Raw genomic sequence first — 27,731 nt, forward strand, 5'->3', positions numbered from 1 at the left:
CTAATAAAAAAAACCTTAAAAACAACCCTTGAAAAGTATATTATGTTGAGCTGCAACAAAAAGCCATGTTTTCCTGACTACACAAACGATAAAAAGATGTCATAAAACTTAAAGCAATAAACTGCATGGAAACAGAAATTATAATTATAATAGTAAATATTAATTATCTTGTAAATATAACATCAATAGAATCTATACAATTTTGAAATACCTGCATTTGCTATATAATATTGTAATTAACACATGTAGTAAGAATGTAATTAGAAATTTGCTATATAGTATTGTAATTAACACATGTAGTAAGAATATAATTAGAATAATAATAGACTAATAAAATATTATACATTTTTATATACTACCACTAGGAAAATTACCATGATTTATAAACTCTCTCTCGTTATAAATATATATATATATACATATATATATATATATATATATATATATATATATATATATATATATATATATATATATATATATATATATAATTATATATATATATTTTTTATTAATAAAAAAATTAATAAAAAAAATATATAATTATACTTTTTTATTAATTTTTTTTATAATTTAAACACATTTTAACACTAATTCATAAACTGCTTATCAAATATTACAACCCAACAACTGAGGCAATTAAAATAATAATATTCAATATTAGTTGAATAGTTTTAAATAAAAATAACTTATAAAAATATCACTAAAAAGCAATAGATTGTTTTTTAGAAGTTAATAAAATAATAATAAAAAATAACAAAATAATTTAAAAAAAAATTTTTTTTTATTAAAATAAAAATATTATAAATGAAATATTCTATAATAAATTTCTAACATATTATTATATTTTTTGTACAAAAACTAAAAAACTGTTTGTATAGTTATAGTACTGTTGTTCAGTTTTCAGAATTAGTACATATTTAGTCTCTATAACTACTATTTATTTAGTTTCCAGAACTATTAATTGTACAGCCATTTGTTAAGTTTACAGAGCCTCTCTATTAATATTGTTTAAAAAAACTAATAAAAAAAAACTAATAAAAGTTCTTTACTATAAAAAAGATTACAATATAAACAATTAAAAAAAAAAAAATACTACAAAACTAACAAACAAAACATTATCAAAACATTTTGAATTTGTAGTTTATTTCATTCAATACTTCTACTATTATTAATAAATAATTTAATAGATACAAATATTTTACAAGCTTCCATGTTAACTATAGTACTTAATATGGTAATAGTTTAGCAATAGTGTTAAGCTGAATATTGCTAGTTCCTTCGTATATGCAACCTAAATAAAAACAAAAAATTTATTAAATTTCATAACTGTTTAAATATTTATGTATTAATAAAATTCATTTTGCGTTGAATTTAAAATTTTATTAAAAAAAACAACAACAACAACTTATTAATGAATTATGAAATGCATAAAACCCATCAAATTAATGATACTAATAATAAATATATATAAACAAATCCACTACTTAAAAGCCCCATCAAATTAATCATATTAATAATAAATAGAAAGCCACTACATAAAAATATAACAAATGTAGTAATAAAAAACACTGACCTATTTTACAGTCTCTATAAAACTTTTCTATTGGATACTCTTTAGAAAATCCAACACCACCCATCCATTCAATGCATTTACTTGTAGCTAAAGTCGCAACCTTGATATATGCAAAATAATTTTAATAAGGATAATAAATATATTACAGTTTGTACCTGCGTTGTGTAGTATATATTAAGTTGTGTAGTTTATATTAAGTTGTGTAGTATATATTACGGTGTGTAGCATATATTAAGTTGTGTAGTTTATATTAAGTTGTGTAGTATATATTACGGTGTGTAGTATATATTAAGTTGTGTAATGTATACTAAGTTTTGTAGTATATATCAAGCTGTGTAGTATATATTAGGTTGTGTAGTATATATTAATTTTTGTATTCTTTTTTAATGTTAATTCACCTCAATTCGACCTTGTTAATAAAAGGCCAAAAAGGCCACTACAGTCGAGGAGGCTACTTTAGGTATGGGTAAACTCTACTTCTTCAAGCTGACACTGTTAAACATAAATTAAATATGATTATATTATGTAATATTCAACATTTAATTATAGGGTGGGACCTGTGGTGCCAGCATAGTGGTAACTTATTTACCACTATGCATTTTTTCTAAAAACATTTATAAACATTTAGAGCATATTTTTTAAAAACATTTAGAACTAGTAACTTGAAGGTTTTCAATTGACGCAAAATTTCTTGTGCCAGCACTTTTCTTAGTTTTTCTTATTATTTGTTGAAATTTTTTTTTTTTTAAAAACCTTGATTAAAATATTTTTGTTTATACCTCAGAAGAATAGTATTTAGCCATAGCTGCTTGCATAACAAAGTCCTTATTTGCTTCTTTCAAACGCGCAGCATTGTAAACAAGTAGTCTTGCAGCCTCTAGTTTTGTAGCAACATCAGATATTTGGTGTTGCAAGCCCTAAAGAAATTATCTACATAAAATTTGAAAAAAAATTTTAAACATTATTTTATATTTAAAAAAATAATAATAATAACAATAAATAATAAGTATTAAAAAAGTTTACTTGAAAATCAAATATTTTTTTGTTGAATTGTTGTCTCTCTTTTGTATAAGGAACTGCTATATCCATTGCTCCTTGTGCCAATCCAATCATCTAAGTAATAAAGAATGATTTTGGTCTTCAATATTTTAGGAACATAGCTAAGAGTGATGAAAATTTTACAATTGCTTAACTATAAATCAAATACAACTAAATAAATCTCTGAATCATAGACTTTACACAAATGTAAATCGATTAAACATTTTTATATAGTCTATAAAAAAAATTAAAAGAAAATTTATTTTAGAAATTATTTTTCTTTTCTAACAAATGCTACAATAAAATGACAATTTTTTTTTTGGTTACTTTATTTTGAAGAAAAAATTAAAAATAATGAAAAAAAAAATAAAAGATTGCTCGAACTAAATGCTATTTAACCCCTGGTGACAAAAAGTTAGCACAATCTTCGAGCAATTAAAATTTATTGAATTTGTAATTACCCTTCCTTACTTTCTTTGTTGTTTTGCTCATAAAAGTTTTTTTTACTGAAAGTTTTGTTTATTTAGATTAGTTAATTTATTAGCAATTACCCCTAATGATATAAATAAAAATAAATAAGTAAAAATGTCATGAAAAAATATAAAATAAAAAAAATAATAAAAATAAAAAATGTTATTTATTGAAACTAATTATTGTTTGGATAGGAGAAACAAAAGTTGTAGCGATAAAGAAGAAGAAAGTTCACATAGTCTAAAAAAAACAATAAACATCTAGAATATATGTAAACAAAATAATTATTTAAGAAAGCGCCATAAAAAAATATAAAAGCTATACATATTTAAAAATTATCCTGACAATTGTCAAAAAAAAATTGCACTAATAAATCTAAAAACCAAAAATTTTATTTTTAGTTTTTTCAAAAATATTTTTTAGGATTAAGTAAAAAACAAAAGTTCTGTAGATTGCATGTATAATTTAAAGACTTCAGCTGGAAAGTAAAATGGCATGCACATTGCGCACAAATTTAACTTATATTGGCTGCAATAGTAAAGATGATAAAGGTAGTTTAGTTTATCGCAGTATAAATCAGTATTAAAAAAAAATCAATTGAAAAGATTCATTATCTAAGTTTTACAGCAGAATCAGGAGTAATGAAAGGAAAATATCTTAAACACAGAGACATTTTAAATGGTACAGGAGACAGTTTAGCACTGTCTGCTTATGAAGTGTTAACACTTTGCAACAGTGTTGAGTCTTTGTTAGAAATTGTTTTGGATAATAAAAATGTCAACACTGGCTACAAAACTAGACTTTGTGCCAGTCTTGAACGAAAACTTGGCAGAACAATTCATAAAATTGGTTGTGCACTATTCAGCAACAAGATACCTTTGTACCATATTACAGAACATTTCGAAGGTAGTACAAACACTCCAACAACATTTTATGGTGAAATAGAAAAAGCTGCTGCACAAGATCATCACAATAAATTAATTGCCAAATTTGAACCTGTTTTGACTTGTTTAGTTGTTCCAGAACAAAGAGTGATCAATGACTTAAGTTCTGATTAAAGGTTATTGCTCGCATTTGTGTGTAGTAAAAGTTCAGGTAAGTAAAATTTAAATAAATAATTTAGGTGTTATAAATCCAATGTATGCTAATTATAAAGTTGGTCCAGTTAATAATGCCAGATGGTTGACTTTAGCGATATAAATTTTAGTTTTGTATTCAACAACAGAACAACCGACTCCAGTTTTTAAAGAAATAGTAAAGTACATACAGACAGAGTATGGTCCTATGTGGTTCAAAATTAAGAAATCTAAAAACTTAACTGAAGGGTCAAGAATTTTACACACAACATTGAAAAGAATAAAAACTTTTAATGAATCTAAGCATTATACTACCTGCTGTTTTAAGAAATGCTTATTGTCTTCTCCCAGAAAACTTTCTTTTATCCTTTTTTATAGATGATTCGAAACATGAGCAAACTAGACTAGTTAGGCTTATATTATAATATTAAGACAATTGTTCTAGCTGCCCCAGTTGATAAAATCTATTGTGGCGTAAGAGGCATTAAAATTTGAATATCGAGTGTGATACATGGAAAAAGCCAGTTTCTGATTATCAACTAATCTAAGAGCCTACTGCTATTAAGAGCTTATCTTGTCAGGAACATTGCAACATGATTTAATGCAAACCAGATCCTAGTTTGCTTGGATGGGAATTTCCATTACACAGTCTGTTGAGCATGCTGTAAAGCTAGTTTTTGAAATTTCAAAAAAATTCTTTACAGAATAGTTTTATTCTTTTTATTCTTATTTTTTATTCTTTACAGAATAGTTTTATTCTTTTTATTCTTATTTTTTATTCTTTACAGAATAGGCATGGTTTAGCATTAAGAAAACAAAAAAGTGGAATGACAAGAAGAAAGTTTAATTGTAAAAATAATTATGATGCATAAATATTTATTGTTTTGACTTTCTCAACATCTCCTATTTTATAATGCATATTATTATAACAAACTATAATACTAATAATTAAAAAGCACACACTTGTTATATTAAGTCTTTAAATTTACCCAAACCAAGAATAAATTGTTGTAAAAATTTATTATTTCATTCGGTAATATTTGGCACTATTGTTAGATCACATCTTGGAGGAATTTATGGCAGATATCGGCTGCAGAACCTTCGCACCCATGAAGCTGAAATTTTTTTGATAGTTAAGTTATTTTATTATCCTTAAACTCTAGATCAGAATATAACGCTGTATGGTTGGGTATAGTGTATTATATTTAGGGGAAAAATTAAGTGTGCTTCATTTTTATTAAATTTGAAAGAAAAATGAGAAAAGAATAATAGTTTTAATTGAGCTATTAATCTAACTTTGTTCATATAACCTTCAAATCAAATTCTGCTTCCCTTCTTTTCCATTGGTTGCTGATGAAATGTATTATATAGCAAATAGTATATTTAGTAGTTAATAGGTGCAAACTTAAATTGAATTAAATAGCGAAATCACAGTTTTTTCATTTTAAGGAAAAATATAAACATCTTGTGTTACAAGGTATGTTATGTGGTTTCTAAATGTAACTTTAGTGGTAATTGTAAATTTTTGTGAGTGATTCACTTGTTGCAATATGACAGAAACACTCCTATTTTAAATAAGAAAAGAGCTTAAAAAAAATTGGTTCTCCTAAAAAAAAAAGTTATAAAATCAATCTTTTCTTAATTGTTACATAAATTTTTATTTAAACTGATGTTTTTACAAAACAACATAATTTTCCTTGCTATACATTTTATTGTTTAGTTTTACATTGATTATTTAATTCCATTCTTTAATGCTTTTCCATTCTTTATATTATGAACATAACAAAGAGAGTTTCAGAAAAAACTTCTACCTGAGCTCCGATGCCAATTCTACCAATATTTAAGCATTCAATAGCATATTTGTAACCCAACCCAAGCTCACCTAGAATGCTACTTTTAGGAACCTAAAGAAATTTATTAATATAAGCAACATTTCAATCATTTTATTTTGTTATAATCTATATGAAACTTACCCTAACATCTGTATAATCAACTGGACATGTGCTAGAAGCTCTTATACCAAGCTGGAGAAAAAAAAAATTACTCAAATACATAAGTATTTTTTTTAGATAAAATTTGTGTATACAAGAGTTTTTTTATCTACTTAAATTTATTTTTCTTTTTAATCAATATCTGATAAATATAAAAGCCAATAGGATGAAGCAGAAAAGATAACTGAAAATTTAAATTTTAAAAGAGTATGCAAAAAAAATTTATGTGAAAAACACTATTTTAAATAAACATCTTTAATTTAATAATGAAATAATTACTTTGTCTTCCTTTTTACCAACAACTAGACCCTTAGTGTCTTTAGGTACCAAAAAGCAAGTAATTCCTTTATACGCCTAAAAAAAACTTGTCGCTATACTTATCTTACAAATATTTATATAATTATAAAACTATACTTTTTTATTTAATAATAAATAATCTATAAAAATTTGTATATATATATATATATATATATATATATATATATATATATATATATATATATATATATATATATATATATATATATATAACATATATACATCAGCTATTTCTTACTAGTTTTGCTTATCTTTATAGCATACTGCTTTTTTAGTAAAAAAATAAAATAAAAGAATAATGAAAAAAAAAATTTTTTTGAGTTATTATGCACCAGTTTTGATTACCATCTTAAGTTTTATGGTAGTGGTTTGATAACCAGTATGTGAAACTTATGTAGAACTATATTAACAAATTTACTATATGAAAATAGTAACATTTAGTGCATCCAATACTGGCATTAATTTTCAACACTAACATTTTATAACTAAAAAATTTCAATACCAATATAATACCAATACAAATTTTTTTTTTAATTTTAATTCACACCCAACAAGGTTGCAAGCAACCACTATTTAGTTGGGATTTACTAGAAAAAAAGAATTGAGTTATATAGCAATAAAACAATTGGCAGAAGACTTGAAAAGTTGAAGGTTGTATGAGTCAGGAAAGAATGAAGATGGGAGAGAGTTCCAAAGAATTGAAGTCAGAGTTAGTTTCTCCTAGCCTTTGCCTAAAAAAGCACATGCTACAAGGCAGTAGGGCGTGCATATGCAAAGTAGTACTGGGTTACATAATACAAGTAGCAGGGTGATCAAGATGATCCTGAACCTGACCTGGAATAATTAAAAGGAGCTACTTCCTGCAAACAGCACCTTTAAAAATTAGGCATAATATTTTGGAAATGCATTAGGAAAAATATTACACCTAACAAAATACTAGAGATTAAGGTGAGCATAGGTTTTATAGTTGGAGTAATTAGTTAGTTAATGAGCTCACACTGCATCAAAACAAATTTGAACATTTAAACAGAACAGAAATATAAAGTAACTTATGGGTGAGTAAACAAGGCATCAGTGGTTCAGCAGAACAGAAACATACATTCATAAAGTTACTAACGAGTGAGTAAACACTGCACCAGAGGTTCAGACAAAACACAAACATACATATAAACATAAAGAGACAGAACACAAACATAAATAAAGCAACTTACGGGTGAATAAACACCGCGCCAGAAAACAAACGCGTTCAAACAGAAAACAAACATACATAAAGCAACTTACAGGTGAGTGAACATCGTACCAGAGGCTCAGACAGAACAAAAACATACATATAAAGTAGATCACAGGTGTTAGCTCAACAGTAACTAAGGCACCTCCAACTATATAAAAGACACATACAAAAAATAAATTATATATATATATAAATATATATATATATATATATATATATATATATATATATATATATATATATATATATATATATATATATATATATATATATATATTACTAAAGGCATGACCGATATTAAATAGTACTGATGAAAGGACTCAAACTCCTTCCAGCCTTTGCTACCATGTTACCAGTAGCAGGGTGATTGCATTACATGTTACCAGTAGCAGGGTGATCATGAAAACCATACACCTGAATTGACTTGGGACTTGACTAACTACACTATAAAACCTATGCAAACCTTTTCAATACACTTTTCTATTTTATATCAAAATTACAGACTTTCATTTTGCACTTTTTATCTCCTTTGCAAAATTAGAGAGAAACAAAAAGCATTGAGAATGTCATCCTCAAGAGATGATTGGAATTTGGTGATGCTGTTGTTACTTCACTAAAACCTACTCTCTGATTCAATTGCTTCATTGCTAGCTGATTGAGTAACTCATTCAGCCAAACTATGACATGTACAATGGCTGATTTGCTAAAGTGACCTCACTAGATCTAAATTCTTGTATCATTGATGCCCCTTGTGCAAATAGTGCAGCAAGTTAGAAGAAAACTGTCTGTTGAGCCAAGTATTAGTGAAAAGGTTTTGCCAAATTTGTCTTGTGTATTTTTGAATTTTTGACAATTGCTTAAACATCTCACTTTCTGCATTATGGTAGCTCCATCATAAATAAAGCACATGCCTTCATCATAATTTAGCATAAACTGTACCAACACTTTTCGAACTTAATGCATTTTTCAGCAAGAAGTTAACCAACAACCTAGCTAATCCAAGACTCCAAAATTTATCCTCAATGGGAACGTTTACATTTAAATATTTGCAATTTTTAAAAAACCTCCATTCATTATTGTCAAACTAAATCAAAACCTTTGCAATTTGACAAGTGAAATTGAATATGAAAGTCTTTTATTGTGTTTCCATGTTTGTCTATTACATTTTGTGAAGTCTTCTAGCAATATTCTTATTTAAGCTGAAGTGACAAATACACTAAAGTGTAGCTCATTAAGGCCAGTCAGTCTAAGAAAAAAAGCAAGTAACAGCAAGATGGTTCTGGAAAACTTTATCACGCAGAAAATAAAAACACACTGAATTTTTGTTAACTCTCATGCACTAAACTTTTTGTATACATTTTGAGACATTTCTGAATATTAAATTAATATAATGTTGGTAAATTGCAGCAAAAAATATGCAGGCATGAAGTTTTTGCATGAGTAAGTTATTGAGATGTTGTCTTTTTAAACACTAGATATACTCCATCATTTGTTAATTATGAAAAGTCTGATTTAATTTTCATTTAATTTTATTAATTAAAAAATTATTAGACTTTTTAAAGAAAATTAGAAAAAAGTTCCAAATATTTTCTTATATATATTCAATACTAGAATACTCTAGAGCAAACCAAATACTGTACTTTTGGTATCAGAAATAAGTCTGGTAATACCAGTATTCCGGTAACCGGTGCTACCTGTAATGGATGCTCACATTTGTTATAATGTAAATAGATTTAGTTGTTGATTTATTTTTGCTAATTTTTAATTACATTAAATGCTATCACAATTATTAAAATTTATTTAGTTAACATTTTTAACTGTTTATGCGACACAAAGATTGCAAAAAGTGACCAACAGAGCTGCCCAGTTACATAGACCTGGGAGATGTGAAAATAAAAACAGATTGTAGATAGTGTCATTGAATAAAAAATAAAAATCATAAGAAAATATAAAATGTGTGGCAAGACTTGAAGTAGAAAAACGAAAAATAGACGATAAGGGGCATAGGGAGAAACAACTAACGCTCTAGTCACTCTGAGTGTAGAACATATGCAACAAAGAACAAATATTTAATATACTGATTTTAGAGACTGTTGATGTCTACAGGTGTGATGGTGTAGTGCATTAGTATGTACCATTTGGTCGTCTCCTATGGTCTCATTATGTTTTCGTTCACTTTCAAATTGGGTGAATAGAAAGCTAAACACACTCACTCCTTGCGCTTATGGGCTAGTACATCAGAGCCAGATGTAAGACCTACAGAATGGATTTCAATTGATCAAATGCACACATTAGCCACCATAGGCCACAAGCCATCGCTCTTAGCCAAAAAAGCTACTGCCCTGTGCTGGTGTGGAATGATGTGCTATGGAGTGAGATTTTAGATCCGAGCACATAGTCAGTGACCAACGGAGCCGTTCAGTTACATAAACCTGGGAGATTGGGTGAGAATCATAAATGAATGTAAAGACTATTTTGTAGGAGGAATGAAATTTTAGGACTCAGGGATAATGTGAACAATAACTCATGCTCTAGTCATATTAAACAAATGATAAAACAATGGTCTATGAGTAAACAAGTCAATATAGATCCGCTGGTTTATTAACAGCAACCATAGCTAAAATTATGGCACCATACAAAAACAATAAAATAAAATAAGTAGATAACAAAATATTAAGTAAAATGATAAAAAATGATAGTACAGGCAATCTATAAAGAAAAAATAGGCTAATAAATTTGGTACTATTTATGGTCTAAACTCTAGATAAACTAAAAACTGATAATCACCTGTGTGAGATAAAAGTATAATGTAACAAATTCATAATATAAAGCTCACAAAGCGCTACAATACATGAGTGTAAGAGGTAAAAAATGTTGGTGCCATGATAACCAATTAGAACTAAGTAGTGGATAATGGAATGCATTGCGATCACCAATGACGTTTCGGAGAGCCCGAGACCTGCACTAACGCCACTCGTCAGGGGCATGTCCTTGCAACAGATCTCACCGCCTGCACTTTTATGCATTTTTAATTACATTATATCACAATTATTAAAATTTATTAAGTTTTTAAAACTTTTTACTTTTTTTAATTGAGAAGAACAAAAGTATAATTACTTTATTTGGATTTGTATTTAATAGGTCTGGTTTAGCATTAGCAAAAACTAAAAATAAACCAGCATGCTCCGCATTTGAGATCCAAAGTTTGTTTGCATTTATAATGTAGTCATCTCCAACTTGCTTTGCTGTTGCTTTCATTGCAAATGCATCACTACCAGATCCAGCCTCAGATAAGTTAAAACAACCAACCTAAAAAATAATAATAACTATATTTATTATATATTAATACATATAGTTGTCTATATGTGTTACATAGCTACTAATATTACTTTTTTATCAGTAATAGAACAGTGACAACATTTGGCAAAACTATAGTCTCTGACCAAACAACTTTTTGAACAAATATTATTAAAAAAAACACATTATTTATTAACCAAAAAGTTTAGTATGTCAATAGCTGTATTGCGGAAACTAATTACCATTTTATGTAATATAATGATAGTAGATTTAAGCAGAATTTGCAATTTAAAACTAAATTTTCTTTCATAAAACTATTTCTTAACAGTTCAGATAAATTATTTCTTAACTAACAAATTAATTATAAGTGAAAAAAACCTAAATCCTGACATAAATCTTGACTTCAATAAAAACAAGTTAATAAAAATAAAATTTGTCTTTAAGTTTGCTCTATAAAGTTCTTTTTTTTAAAATGTTAATTCACCTCCCCAAGGTCAAGAAGGCCGCTACAGACGAGGAGGAAACTTAATTGTGGTTATAATTCTCTCTCAACTCTATAACTGAAACACGAACCTTGAGGAACAAGGCTGCTGCGCAGAGAAACAAGTTGAGCGAGGTACTACCAGGGATGTGGTAGGGATCAAACTCAGAACCTTTTGCTTATGAAGCGTGCACTCTACCACTACACCACTACCGCATTGTTAACAAGTTAGACAAGTAAAAAAAAAACAACCAAAAAAGCAATATTGTGCGATACTTTTGTAATTCATGTTGCTGACAATAATAAAAAAAACAAATAAATTTTACTCCAGTCGCGAAGTGAAGACTAAATTTATTTATGCTGTGTGACAGGAAATTAAATTCTTCTCAAAAACACAAATTCAACTTGATATAATTGAAATAGAGTTTTAAGTTCTAAAATTCTCTAAAAACTCCAGAATTTCAGTCAATGTTTAAAAACAACTTCTCCAACCAACAGTGAGTTTTAAAACTAAAACTGAATAAAAGCAATTGAACTGATATTTTACAGAATGAGCGACAGTTTTCTAAGTTATTTGACAATGTGGTTTCTTTACACAATACTAAGTTTTTTATTTGAAACACTGTAGCGCAAATAATTTATTACAAAAAAATGTCCACCAGAAACAGTTTGCATTTACAAAACCGCAATATCACACAATTATAATCTAATTTTTGAAAATATTCTGTTGATATTTGTTTTTCAAAAAAAAAAGACAGGTCGTATATTTTTGGTGTACAAGATAGGTAACTTCCAGAGATTATGCAAACTTTAAATTCTGTAGTATTGATAGTGATGTCAAACAAGAATGTTTGACAAAAAACTATGGTGATTAGAGCCTGGTAACAACTTAACCCTAAATATTTAGGGTCCCTCTGTCTCAAATAATGAAGGAAATAATGCATTTTTTGAATCTTAAACTAGATCAAAATTCATAATGAAAATATTATTCCTAAACTCTGGTTACTGTAAAAAAATTTTAAAGTATTTTGTAATATTATGAACATACATATCTGGAGGTTACCTATCTTGATTAACAAAAAACGTGAAATATGTCTTTTGGTAATTATTCAATTTTTTTCAGTAAGAGAATGCTTTAAACGACACAAATAAATGTTTACACATATTTATTTACATTTACAATCAATAACAGTTTCCAAAAATACACATTCAAATTAAAATATATATTTAATTTTAAAATAAAACTAAAATTTTTATTTATATCTAAAGGTTAAATGTCAAAAGTTGTAAGTGGCTTTAAGCAGACTTTGCTGATAATTTTTAAGACTACTGGAGACTTGCCTCTACTCTCCCAAACCTGTTTAAAATCATAATAAACAGATTCAGAGGCCTATTCAGACTGGAAACATAATCGTTTATTTGAATTGAAATTTGACATAAGTGAAAGAAATTAACATATATGCTTGATAAGAGCATGCACTTTCAGTGACACTTCTAAGTTTGACATAAACCTCTCTTTTAATATCACACTTCCTTTTTTAACTTCTGTCATTCCTGATCCTTTTGAAAAACAAATTAGGCAGATTAAGGTTCTGTCATCTTTGTGATTTTTTACTTTTTGACACTTTGAAATGATCTGAGCAACACTAAACAATTTGTGAAATGTTTTTTAACTACTGCAGTTGTTAAAAAAGTTCATACAATGTATTAATAAGATTTCTTGCGGTATACTAAGTATACTTCCTTAGTATACGGCAAGCAGAGGTATGTTGTTTATGTTTTAAATCTGTAATGCAAACTGTAATAAAATTATTATTTAACATTTAACTTGAAATTAAGGTTGGAGAGCCAAATATTTGTAAAGGGAGGGTCAATATTAGCATTTTTCAAAAACTCAACCAATATGAATGCATCTAAAATTCATTTGTAAAACTCATATTTTTTGAAGAAAAATTTTAACCTTCAATAGTTAAAAGTTTATAAAATTGACAAGCTTTTTCATAAGAAAAAGTTACCCTATTGCTTTTCCAGGATTTTCTCACTGAGGCTTGAGAATGGCATGCAATTGCATGCTATATCTGACCACTTTACAATACTTTGTTGCAACAACAAAATAGCTTTTCATGTTTTGAGAACATTTCATATATGTGCTAAAAGAGCTAACTTTAATCTAATCACATGTTTTTATAGTAGCAAAAAGCTTATAAGCAAAGAGCTTCTTGCTAATATAACATTTATTCATGTTGATTTTTTACATAAGAAAAAATATTTTTTAATCTTTTTTTTAAATTATAAGTTTTTTAAAGTTTATTATAATAAATTTTAATAAAGTTTATTATAATAAATTTTATTAGTAAATTACATAACATTTAGTGAATTATGTAAAGTTAAAACTATATATTGTATAGATTATTTAAATTTTATTTGTAAATATAAATTAATTTTCATTTATTTAAAAAGTATGTACTTTTTATGATGTCTTTTAAAATCTTTTAAAACACGATTTTATTTTTATTTGGATTGCTTTTATTAACATTTTTATAAACAAGATTTTTTATAAACAAGACTTTAAAGAACAATTAAATTTTTCAGTTAACTTTTTTTAATTATCACTAAAATAAATAAAACTAAAATCAAATTAAATAAATATTTATTCAACTTGCATTTGTTTTATTAGATATAAATACAAGTTATATTAGATATTAAATAATTCAACTAGCGTTTGATTTATTGGAAACTCTTCTTTTTTAGTTCTTAGATCATAATCTATTTTACATACTCCACAAACATAGCATTTCACTTTCTTTAACATTTTTCAAACATTACAGACAGATTTTCAAAGTTTGAGATCCTCAATTAACTAAATATAAATTATTTTAGAAGATCAGTAAAATTGTAATCTTTGTTCATTTTTAATGTCATTCATTATTTATTTTTAATAATATTTATGGCCAAAATGTCAAATATGGAATGTGTCTTTGGTGCTTTAAACGATCAATATAAAATAAAAATTTTAGTAAATCTTTTACTTTGTAGTCAAAAACTTTTTTCTTAATTAAGTATATATAGAAATAATAAAACTAATAATAATAAAATTCATTATAAGTTGTTAAAAAAAATCATGATTCGACAAGTACCATTGAAGTGGCTAGTTTTGGTAGATATTCTTTTTTTTGATCTTCATTTGCTAATTGTATAAGCAGAGCATTTACTAGTGTGTTTTGTACATCACATATAATACTGACAGATGGATCGACTCGAGCTAACTCTTCAATGACAGTAATCATAGACATAAAAGAAGAACCACTACCACCATACTTTTCTGGAATTTCCATTCCCATGAACTAAAAAAAATATTTCTTACAGTATAAAAAGATTTTTAAAAAACATTTAAAAAAACCTTTTGAGTTAATTTAATTTCTTTAACTAAATAAAATTGTAACTATCTTGTAAATTGTGATGAATGTTGATTTTAATTTTTAAATGTAATCTTCTGGTAAATTGTGATGGAAGTTGATTTTGATTTTAAAAAAGTGTAACTAACTGGTAAATTGTGATAGGACTATTTTGTAATCAAGCCCTATCAAAATACCAATAGGTGTTCAAGTGTAGTTTCAAAAGACTATCAGTTTTTCCAGAATTTGAATTATTAACACTTGGTTCAATGGACAACATATGTACAGTAAATTCCTGTTAACTTGAACACCAAGGGACCAAGGAAAACGGTTTGACTAAACGAATGTTCAACTTAAGCAAAGTAAAACAATTGTTATTGCTTTCAACAGACTATAGAAAATAGTTTGAGATAACAAAAATTCAAGTTAACCAGTGTTCAACTTACCGGAATTAACTGTATTTAAAATACTGTTTAAATTGTGGAAAAGATGCAAATTCTTTTTGCAATTTCTCCTTTACCTTTTTGTTTGTAAATTACTGGAAAAACATCTAAATGTTTATACAGACTTGACAGTAAATTTGTTGTTTATTTTGGCTATATATTCCAGAGCTCTTTGATTATCTAAAATTTCATAAGGTAAATCAAGCATGCAAACAAACTTTATAAAATTCAAGTCAAACTATAATTGTATTGGTTTGTTTGAGCCATATTTCTGATTTTTGATTAAACAATCATCAATTCTTATTGTTTTTGTCCCTTTTTTTAATCTAAAATAGTAAATTTTAGATTTAAAAAACTTTTTTTCTAAAATCGTATCTTGAATAAATCTCTAGTTTTAAGCAAAAGTTCTTTCCAAGATGCTTTATGTTTGGTTTTGATGCCTTGTAATTGCCTAAGTACTGTCACAGTTTATCTTGTATAATTTGAAGCATATTTTACAATTGGCTTTAAATTTATTTAGCTTTTCAAAGAATTTCCAAATATCACTTTTTTTTGCATCCTCAATCTGCAAATTAATATGATTTAAGAATGGTTTTTAAAATAGTTTTTAATTTACTTAAAAATAAAGATTAAGAGTTTAAGTTTTCTGTTTTAGCCCAATGAGGGAGATTGTTCCATGCATAAGTACAGATGTTTACAATGAGGGAGATTGTTCCATGCATAAGTACAGATGTTTAACGGAGCTCGAAGATTTAAGGAAATGAAAATGTTTGTGACTAGTTTAAGGAAAAAAATTATAAAAAGTTTTGGAAATTCTGCCATGTAAATAATCCCTTATCAAGACCTAATTTAACAGAGTGACGTCATCACTTAGCTTTAAAGTCTGAAATAGTTTGTATAACAAAGAAACATTTTTAATTTGGTAGTTTTGAAAGTGTATAGTTCTTAGGGCTTTGTTCTGAAGGGAATTTAGATTGATTAAGGTTTGTATTTTAATTGGGCCCTAAATACCGCATGCATATCAAAGGTGGGAACTAAATATGGCATGACAAGAGCTTGTAAGTGTCAAAGTTTACAAAGTGTCTAACCTAATATTTCAATTGATCTACTTAGTTTTTAAGTATGATAAGGTTTAAAAAAAGATTTTCATTAAACTCCAAGGTATTAAACTGATTTTAAATGAGTTAATGTATCTCCATCAACTTTGAAATACAACTGTCTAAGGTGGTTTTGATAATTTGTTTTACAACTACATTTTTTTTTTTTTAGTAAAGTTTTATTTACCAGCCAGATAACAACAGAATATATGGCCTCATTATTTTTTGTGTGCTTTTTTTAAATAGTATCTTCAAATATTAGCAGGTTAATGTTGTTAGGAAAATGGTAAGTGAAAACATTAAAAAACACTGTATGTAAATATACACTATAAAAATACATTTTAAATCCATGTATATGGTGTGCCTGGATAAAACTGAACCTCTATGAAAACACCCAAAAAATAGTATTATGTCATTCTTTTACATATATATATATTTTTTTTGTTATTCACCTCCTCAAGGCCGAGAAGCCACTACAGATGAGGAGGCTAGTTAATAGTGGTTATAACCCTCTCTCAACTCCGAAACACGAACCTTAAAAGAACAAGGCCACTGCGCGGAGAAACAAGTTGAGCGCGGTACTACCAGGGACATGGTGGGGATCGAACTCGGAACCTCTCGTTTATGAAGCGAGCGCTTTACCACTACACCACTACCGCATAATATATATATATATATATATATATATATATACATATATATAAATATATATATATATATATATATATATATATATATATATATATATATATATATATATATATATATATATATATATTAGTTATAAAAATTATAAAAATAAAAAACATTTGTTGGGAAAATTTAAAAAAAAACCGCAAATAAAAAAAGAAGCTATAAAATCTTTTTTTTTAAAGTAATGCACAACATAGATTACAATTAAGTTCAACTTAATTAGTTGTAACAATTTAAAAAACATAGAAATGCAGACTATATAATTAAATATTATTAGCATTAAAGTTTAGGATAGCCTTAGAGTAGTTGTCCATATATCTAGGTGAAGAAATGTCTTTTATTAAGTATCACCCCCAAACCTCCAAGAGTAAGTCCCTTTACTGTTATGTTGATGAACTGCTGAATGTGTGAGTATTCTCTTACTGTAAAGACTTAAAAGACCTCCTTCGATTTTTAAAAACATCTTTATAATCAGGATCTACAGACACACTGGATTCTGAGCCAGAACTCTAACCACTGCGCCATGGCTGCTCAATTAGAGTCTTGAAATGTAGTTGATTGCTGAGCAAATAACTTTCCAAAGATACCTTTATGATCCTTCTTAGCCTCCATTATGCAAGGAACAATACATTTTCATCCCCATTTAAGTCTCAAGTTTTTCAGAACTGAAATAACTTAATGATCAGTCAGCTTAGCTTCTTGTTGTATTATAGAGACATTCTCTGTAGTCAGAAATCCTTCAACTATTGTTTTGTTGTTCTCATTCGACAATAGCATCAAAGGTTTTCCACCATTAGGAGACGTAATGGAGATAACTGAATTGCCTAACCCTTTCTTTGATTTTATAGTTTTATAGCTGATCTGTTCAGCCAGTTTGAGATCAATTAGGTTTGTAATGTTGGCTAATTTTTCCAATCTTAGTTTTTACCTTTTGAGTGGTTTGACCCTCTGTAGATACTGGCAAAGCAGTGTGAGCAGATACATGTGAAAAACAACCTTGAATTGTTAGATTTATTCTTCTGGTTGTTGACAAATAATTTCCACTGAAGACCATTCAAGAAGCCATTTTACAAATTCTGCACTTACATCTTTCCACCTATCTTTAGACCTGATAAAAACAGATAAATGTTAAATAGTAGTTTATTTTTATAGAAAAACTTAACATTTGTCTACAGAAATTAGGGAGGACATTTGTGATTAAATTTATAGATAGTTGTTAACTTTGACATTATTCCCAGAATGCTATTTACTTTTTTGTAATTTAATTGACGCACAATTTTAAATGTTACTTTTACAACTAATTGTAACATTACATTGAAATTCCTTCACAAAATAAACAACATATACTCCTCTACCTCCTCCTATTCCTCAACCTACTTCAACTCCTCCAGCTACTCCTTATATTTAACTGCATTAAAACAATAAAAGTTAGAAAAAGTCCACTAAATAATTACCCCTTTTACACAAATCCTTAAGAGGTATTAATTTTTTAAGTGTAGGTTTTCTATAAAAATTAATTAGGTAAATATTAAAATTTAAAAGTTACAATTTTATATATAAACATCTTGCTATATTTTCAGCTCTGGATATAGTTCTTTGATATTGTTAGATTGACTGTAGAACATCCAATTTTTATTTTGGTTAAAGTCCAATCTGCAGTCAATACAAAGCCCAGATGGAAACCTTGGATCTTGCAGTGAATAGCTTGACACCAAATGAGCTTTCAGTTCAGCCTCTTGTGTATTAGTAACTTTTCTATTTGCCTTTTTTCCCCCTAGTGCAAAAGCAAATTGCACAAACTTGTGCACAGTTTTCTTTGTGAGATTTTGGAGGCATTGTAATTAGCTCAGAAATTATGTTTGATTTTTTAGTTATATTTACTAAGTTAATAATACTTTATATATTTAACTGTTTAATTGTTATTGAGACTCGGACCTTTAACAATAAATTACAGGAAATAAAAATCTGAAAATATATAAAATTAAAATAAAAATGACATATTTTTTTACATTCAATATTCCAGACAAGAAAATTAGTTTTATCCTGTTTTTATTTTGTTTTTTTAATTTTGAGAGTTTTAAGGGCCATTTCTCAAAGTTTTCCCAACAAATATTTTTCATTTTTATAATTTTTATAACTAATAGATATATGCAAAAGAATGGCATAAAATGTTTCTTTGGGTGTTTTCATAGAGGTTCACTTTCATCTTATTTCTTTACTTATTTCTATAAAAATGTTAAAACATTAATTTATCAAAAACTTTCAAACTTCAAACATAATTTTAATTTAATTTAATTTATCTTTAATTTATTTTTTAAACTTTAATTTATATTTTAAGTAACGTAATCCTTATTTTGCCATTCAGAATCAATAAAATAGGAAAAATCAACAAAACCAATGAGAACAATAAGGAGATATACTTAATAGATAATTAAAACAATTGAGCTTAAAAACTCTAACATAATAAAACTAAACTTCTTGCTAAAAACCAGAATACTCCAATTCTCAGTGATTGTTATTATTAGAATTAGTGCCGCCTGGTGGAGTGTGCAAAGAGTGTAATGCACACAGACAGCAAATTTCTTGGGGCGGCAAATTTTAAGATCAACAGTCAAGAAATAATTGCCAAAAAAATTACTTCTTTCTAATAATATTTAACCAATATTTATATGTTTAAAATTACAACGATATTTCAATATTTTTGCAAACAACTTTCTTGTAAAAGTGTCGATATAGAAAATTCCTTAAATCTTTTTTGCTTAAAATTGTCCGTTTTTCAGTATCATCTAAAATGGTTAATAAAAATGCATGGACATGATAAAAACCGGGCTAAACTAGATATTTTTTTGAGTTCAGGAACACCTTATAGTTTCAGCAATGATTCTGAGATAAATACTTTGCCATATGAAATCAATTCAAATGAAATCAAAGAACATAAAGTTGAGATAAAAGGTAAAAAATTGAGCCAAAACAGAAAATAGAGCAAAACAGAAGAGCCATCGACAGTAAGCCAACTTCAAAACACTCTTTCTGTGAATGTAACTAGCTTGCTTTCTTTTTGTACATGAGAAGAAATTTCTAATTGGCCTCTCGCAAACCATAATATTCAAGATATAGTTATGAAAGGTTCTGTAAACTGTCAATTAAACAGCAAGAAATTGCAAGAATTGTTCTTTTAGCACTTCTTTTCTTATTTTTAAAGAATTTTGAACAATCATCCTAGATCATGGCTAATTTACTTGAAAAAATTTAAGAAAATATTTTGTTTCTATTGTAATCTATTCAACAATACAGATATCTCCCTAGCAAAAATAGGATCTGCTGACTTGAGGCATTTATCACAAAACTTAACAAGGCATGAAATTAGTACTGATCATATTGAAATCTGGCAGATCCAGTTAAAAAAAAATTGAGTTAAAAATAAGACTTAGAAGTTCATAAACTGTTGATTGTTTAACAGAGAAGTATTTTTTAAATAAATTTGATCAATGGGATAATGTTCTAAAACGGATAATATCCATAATCATTATGATGGCACCACAAAATATGGCATTTAGAGAATCATCACCATGAAGAAAACAATGGAAATTTTCTATCAATAGTTAAACTTAAGGCAGAAATTGACCAAATTATGGAATATTATGTTTCCAAAACATTATTTTGTTTCCAAAACAAACAAAACGCATTATTAAATTAAAAATATTCAAAAAGAAACTATTCAGTTAGTGCCTTATGCTTCTAAGAAGGAAATCCTTTTAAAAAACGGATTTTAAATCTTCAATGTCAAAATTTCCATTGAAGTATTAAAATCCTATATGGCATTTTTGGAATCCCCTGACAATCAAACTAAATTTGGTGAGTATAGCACAAATTTTGGCTGCAACTTTGTGATTAACATTAAAATTTACCGATCTGTCAACTGAAAGAGTTAGAAAGAAAAAAAAGTTTTTGACAAAGTTGAAGCAAACCAACTTCCTGTTTTTGATTCTAGATCAAAAATCAAAAAATTCTTACATATAATTTTTAGTCGTACCATTAAATCTATGAAAGAGCATTTTAAAAAACCTTTGAACAACCATGTCTCCATTTCAGTTCTTATTTGAATTTCCAAATATTTCAGACATGAGTGAAGAATTGATGACTGAACTTTGTTTATTGTCATGAAAAACTAATGAAAAATCCCACTCAATCTTCTAACATTTTTATTCACACCTGGTCGTGAAGAAATATTCCCAAATACTTATATAGCATTGAGAATTTTGCTAACAGTTCCAGTAGCTGTCTGTCAAGGTGAATAATCTATTTCCAAACTAAATTTGATCAAAAACTATTTATGATCAAACATCAAGAAAAACCGAGCAGACCTTTGATTATTCCTATTGAGAGCAAAAAAACTCGTTAAATATTAGACTTAAATTTGCTCAAATCAAAGCCAGAAGAGTGCTACTTTCAAACAATGAAATTTAAAAATTTAAGTTTCTATAAAGTTTTGAATTTTCAAACATTTTATTCTAAATTTAAAAAATTGATACATTATTATATTTAATCTTAATATTCTTTAATTTTAATATTTTCTTTATATATATATATATATATATATATATATATATATATATATATATATATATATATATATATATATATATATATATATATATATATATATATATATATATAAGTAGTCAGCAGTGGAAGAATTTAATTATAAATAAATAAATATAATAATTATAAATAACAGAATTTAATATAAGTTTAAATTTTTTTTGAATGATTTTTTCTTTAATTAGAGTGACTGTTATTTTATTGAGATTAAAAGAGGAATTTTTATTGAGATTTTAAAAGAGGAATTTTTATACTTTCGCTTTCGTTTTTTTTTTCCATTTGTATGATTGTATGAATATAACACCTTACTTTATAAATAGACCATTTTAAATAGCTGATATTTTAATATAAAAGTATAAAATTCATTAACTACTGTTACAGAAACTTTTCAATCAACACTATGAGTATGAAAATTTCATTCATTTAAGCCAATTGTTTTTCTCTGGCATTTTTTTAAGGGTTAATAATGAATTAGGGCGGCAAATTCAAAAGATTAGAACTTGAGATCTTAAATACTGTTTTTTAATTTACTGATATATTACTGTAAATTGTTTTCTGATATACAAAACATTAAGTAGAACACATCAAGGCTTCATGATAATGATTTACAAATGATTTATAAACCTTTGCTATAGCATTTACTGTACCATTTTTTTTTAAAATGCCATTAACCAAAATGAAAAATAACTTGTACAGACCTTTAAAATAAATTTAGGAATCATACCCCTTGTTCAAATAAACCTTTAATAATATTAGAATCCAAAGCTGACTTTTCATCCATTTCTTTAACTAAGGGTTTTACTTTCTCTAAAGCAAATTTTCGAGCTAAAAAAACAAAACTATAGTACAAATAACAAGTTTTTTTTTTTTAATTTTAACTCACCTCCCCAAGGCCATGAAGGTCACTACAGTTGAGGAGGTTACTTTAGTTGTGGTTACAACCCTCTCTCAACTCTGCAACACCAAAACACAAACCTTAACAAACAAGGTGGTTGCGTGGAGAAGCAAGTTGAGTGTGGTACTACCACGGCAATGGTGGGGATCAAACTCAGAACTTCTTGCTTATGAGGCAAGCGCTCTACCACTACACCAATACCACATATACAAGTATATTTAAAAAACTTTTTAGACTGAAAAGTCTACTTACTAGATTCTTGAAACATACTTTCTTCTGTAGACAATACTGTAAGTGGAGGTCTCGTTGATTCATGACGCAAACATTGAATTAGGTGTTTAAACAAACTTTTCTTCATTCCATGCTGGAAAACATAAACATTTATTAATTAAAAATCCTTTTTTTTTCCCCACAAACAATTGCACATGATTTTAAATCTATATTCTTTTATTGACTTCTAATAAATTTCTTAAAAAATATTTTAAATTCTAATAACTTATTTACTTCTTATAAAACATTTTGTTGTTATAAAAACTTCTATTACCTTTCTTTGTCTAAATAAAGTTTAAAAACTTTAAACTTTATTTAGAAATAGTTTAAAACTAGTAAAAATGAACATTTGTAATTAGATTATTATAACTTAACTTTAAAAACATTTATTATTAGTTTCTTCACTGTTTAATTTTATGCAAATCTTTAAACACATAACTTTTACATACTCTCAATTTTATATTTTCTTTGCTTCTTTATAAACTTTTTTCAGGATGATTTATCTCTCACTAAGCAGCTGAGACAAAGATCTTATTAGCCTTATTAGCCATTCACCTGTTCGAAATTATTCGAACAGTTGAAAGGCTGAGTTATTGGCTCAGCCAATAAATATTTTCTTTTAGATATGAATTTTATTAGATATAAATATGTTATTAATAAGCTTGAAGTTGTAGGTCAAATTACCTCAAGAATTTTACTTAACAAGGAAAGACTTAAAGTATTTAATAAGTAGAACTGCTTTAATGAAACAACTTTGAACTTTTTGAGTTTGTAAATATGATGTGCAGAAAGAGAAAACTAGAATGTGTAGTATTGCTTCTAGAACTGTACCTTTATTGATGAAAGACTTTCTTAGTTAACCAAGAAGAATCAAGCAGCTGAATCTCTTGCTAAGTCAAAATATATTATTGGCAATTAGGGTTATTTTCTTGTTAAAGCATAAAATAAAGCGCATTTTTGTAGCGAGCATCAAGCATCAAATTTGAGTTCAAGACATATGATTTGTATAATTCTGGATCAGTACTAAGCAGTTGTTTTTCCTGACTTTCAAGTTTTACCCAGTCAAGCCTGTTATATTCTACATGAAGTAGTTTTGAAGGAGTTTTTTTTGGGGTAATGTAGATACTGCTTTGTGTCTCAGTTTATAAAGGACTTTAAGAATTGTTAAAAGCTTCTTGTAATGGACCTTATTTGGTTTTGGGTCAGTGGCTACAAGTCCAGTCAATGTCTAGGTGCTAAACCATGTGCACAAAATAAATGTGAAAGAGTAAACACATCATTTTTTTCAGAGGTTGTATTAAAATATTTCTAATTGTGTTCGTATTTAGTTAGCAACATGTGACAATTTCAAAAATTATTTTAGTTTTCTCATTTAACTTTTATAAATAGTTTAATAAGTAATAAGAATAAGTTTTAAAAATGACAAAAAAAGAAGAAGATTTTAGAGAAAATATTTTGCACAAATATTATGGAAAATCTGAATATTTTACACAAATGTTATGGAAAATCTAAATAGAAGCTACAATTCAGTTGCAGAAAAGTTGCGAATACATCCCTATACCGTTAGTCATGTTATTTAACATTTTCTCAAACAAATTCGATCCAACGTAAATCTAGTAATGGAGAAAAGAAGGTTTTTCAAGATATAAAACTGGTTAACAGTTTTATGAATAACCCAAGCCTCTCACTATAGGAAGGTGCAAAAAAATAAGGATTTTCTTATAGTTCTGTTATAAAAGTTCAAAATATGTTTTTCAAGCTTTCAAATCACAAAAAGTGCCTAACCGTTCAGAAAAAAAAGTACAAGAACCTGCTAAAAAAAAGTTTTATGACAATTTTATTTTTAAAAATTTCTGAATTATTAAAGATGATGAAATCTTTATGAAGTACAATTATCAGCAAAATCCTGGTGCTGTCTATTATAATGCCAAATATAGAGGAAAAGCAGATAAGAAAATTCAACATGCAAAACATGATTAGCTTCTTTAAAAAAGTCTTGATTTGGCAGGCTATTTGCAGGTATGACAAATTAGCACCCATATTTCTGAGTCCTTATTTTTAATACGCTTTACAAAAAACAATACTTTTTCTTTTTTCTGAATTTCATAGGCATTTGCGCAAGAGTTTCTGGTTTTCTTGAACTCTTCTTTTTTAATTTACTTTTGGAAAAACTACAATTATTTTTTTTTTACATTTTATTATGAAAAATTACTTAAAATGCTTTGTATAGTTAAAAAAAAACTTAAATACTATTTGTCATTTTTAAATAGTACAAAAAATAAATAATTGAACATTGTGTCATGGTCAATTTATGCTTGTTTTGAACATTTAGAAATTTTATCTCAAAAGTAATTTTTATGATTTAACAATTGTTACTTTTATCGATTCTATTATCTTAGTTTAAAATAAATTTGAGTAATTCTAATATAAAAGTAAACCAAACTTAATAAATCATTATAATAATATTGCGCAGCATTGTATAATTTATCTTAAATTTTAATTTAAACATAAGTTAATTTTGTACAATGCATAAAATGAAAAGCACAAGTGAAGCGTAAAAAAAGTAAAAAAAAAAAAAAAAGGAAAGAGAAGAAACATTACAAAAGATTGCTTAGATTGGCAGTTTTGTTTGTTTTTTTTTAACAAAAAAAAGGTGAAAGCCAAAAAATTAACAAAACAAGTAAAAACAAAATAAAATAAAATGTCATTTTTATTAAAGTAAATAAATAAATCTAATACAAAATTTTCTCTAAATAACAGTTTGTACAGCACTGTATAACTTATCATAATTCATATTTTATTTTTAACATAAGTTTATTTTGTGGATAAAATGAAAAGCATAAGAGAAGCTCATAAATTTACTTTTGCAAAAATAAACAGTTATTTTTTTTATGCAAATACTTGTGAAGTTCAGGAAGGAGAAAGAAATATTTTTATTGATTGCTTTAATAATTTAATAGATAAATAATTAACAACAAAATTTACCAAATTTTAAAAAAACATTTGTTTAATAACTTTTTTTAGAATAAAAACGACCCTTTTTTTAGTTTTTTGAAGTTGTTCCTATTATATGCCCTTTAAAAATTTGAAACAAGTTAAATATTTAAAATCTTTTTATTCCTTTTAAAATAAAACTTTGAATAAACATTGTTAAAAAACTTTACTTATCAACAACTAGTTTTAAAAAAATAAATTAAAAAAACCTATTGAATTCAATTTAAAAAGTTTTGATATTACAAAATTTGATGATTAAGTGTTATTTTAATTTTAAAAATATTATAATTTAATCATTAAAATAACTGGGAATATTAAATTAACTGGGAATTTTTTTTTAATTTTTATCTTTTTAAGGTCTATATTTAACTAAACAAGTTTAAAACAAGACCAACATATATAATTATTAACTGGTTACTATAAACTCTTTATATTTATAACCTAGAGAACTGTAGAAAAAAATAGTTGGAAAAATGTATGCAAGGATGTAATAGTTTTTCTTGTGGTTTGTTCTGTCATAATTTACTTTGTATAACGTAAACACGTGTATACGTACTTTGTAAAATTATAACTATACATTTAAATATTTAATAATAATTTATTATTTCAAAACTTTTTAAGTATGTTTTAAAATAGCCATCACTGATGACATCGGATAGATTAGATTTTCTGATTTTTTTTTAAACAATGATCCAAAATTATTTAAATAATGTAAGAAGTTTAATTTTTATTGAAAAATAAGTTTTAATAATTTTTATGACAGCAAGTAATTATGCCAATGACAAAAAGTAAGTAAATTAAGCAAGACAAAAAATAAGTACATAATGAATACAAAAATTTTAGAACTACTTTATAAAACATATTAGTCCGCTAGTTTCTTTTAAATTTATGTATTATTATAAATATAAAATTACCTTTGAAATTGAGAGCAAATAATTTTGCATCACTTTTGTGTTATTGTTAAAATATTGGTAAAATGTCGTAACTTAATATAAAAACTATAGCACCAACAATAAATAGCTATTCCTTTTGTTTTTAAAACGAAAAATCTAACTTGGGCAACAGTAATGTCAAACCTAACAAGTTTTCCGGGTTTTGTTGGAACTAAACCGGATGATGTAGTGTGGATGATGTTTTTCCCGGCATATTTATAAAATTGATTTAATTGAAAAAAAACTATATAATACAGGGCCGACGACACGGTTTTGAAGTATGCACCAACACCGATTTTTAAAAAATGTTATCTATACCATCAATCATCAGCGTCGTCGGCCTTGTAATTAAAAGAAGTAATAAGTTTTTTAGTAAATTATGAAAATTTTAAGTCTTTAATGATTTTTTAAAATCTTAATCGTATTGAAAATTTCAATAAAATTAGCTACTCATCTCATCTCTGCTATTTTCATTTATTTCTTTTAATGGTATGTTAAAATCTTTACAGAGAAAACATGTAGTATCCAGGAATAGAAGTGCCGTTTTTAAGTTTTACCTCGTGCTATTAAAATCTTTCTTTTTTTTTTTTTTTTCTGTTCTTTTATTTCTTCACAATAACTATTACAATAAAATAAATGATTATATGCATATAAATAAAAAATTACAAATTTTGTTGCATGTAAAATAAGAACGCGGAGACAGATGATCAGATGATCTTGTCATCAAGAACCGCTTACAATCGTTACGTGTTAAAACAATTTTACAATGTGTATAAAATAAATAAGGCTGTCAAATAAAGTTTATAAAACGAAAGTTGGAAGTAAAAATTAACGTTTTATATAAATACTTAAAATACAAGACTTGATAGGTATAAAATGTATAAAATGAATTAACATGATACACAAAAATAAAATTAATAAAACAAAATTT

The 27,731-nt window shown here is 26.5% G+C and overlaps 1 protein-coding gene across 1 annotated transcript; it reads right to left on the reverse strand.

The window, feature by feature from the left end:
* Positions 1–1,032: 1,032 nt before the first annotated feature.
* On the reverse strand, positions 1,033–26,991 carry LOC100205931 (short/branched chain specific acyl-CoA dehydrogenase, mitochondrial). The gene is made up of 12 exons (XM_065807551.1): positions 26,783–26,991; positions 22,857–22,968; positions 22,434–22,534; positions 14,617–14,823; positions 10,819–11,010; positions 6,432–6,506; positions 6,135–6,185; positions 5,973–6,065; positions 2,600–2,689; positions 2,356–2,493; positions 1,577–1,676; positions 1,033–1,294 (listed from the first exon to the last, which is right to left on the reverse strand). The coding sequence occupies exons 1-12, from the start codon at positions 26,810–26,812 to the stop codon at positions 1,230–1,232; spliced, it is 1,254 nt and encodes a 417-aa protein (XP_065663623.1). The 5' UTR covers positions 26,813–26,991; the 3' UTR covers positions 1,033–1,229.
* Between the last annotated feature and the right edge of the window lie 740 nt (positions 26,992–27,731).

The sequence above is a fragment of the Hydra vulgaris genome, chromosome 10, assembly GCF_038396675.1.
Source record: "Hydra vulgaris chromosome 10, alternate assembly HydraT2T_AEP".
NCBI lineage: Eukaryota > Metazoa > Cnidaria > Hydrozoa > Anthoathecata > Hydridae > Hydra > Hydra vulgaris.

Bases quoted from the DNA above. Each gene is read 5' to 3' on its own strand.
- LOC100205931 (XM_065807551.1), bottom strand. From the start codon at position 26,812: ATGCAAAATTATTTGCTCTCAATTTCAAAG. The intron at 14,824-22,433 runs GTATGATTCCTA...TATTTTTTTTAG, and splicing joins AAGGTTTATTTGAACAAGGG to TTCATGGGAATGGAAATTCC. The intron at 1,677-2,355 runs GTATAAACAAAA...GCATATATCAAG, and splicing joins CTAAATACTATTCTTCTGAG to GTTGCGACTTTAGCTACAAG.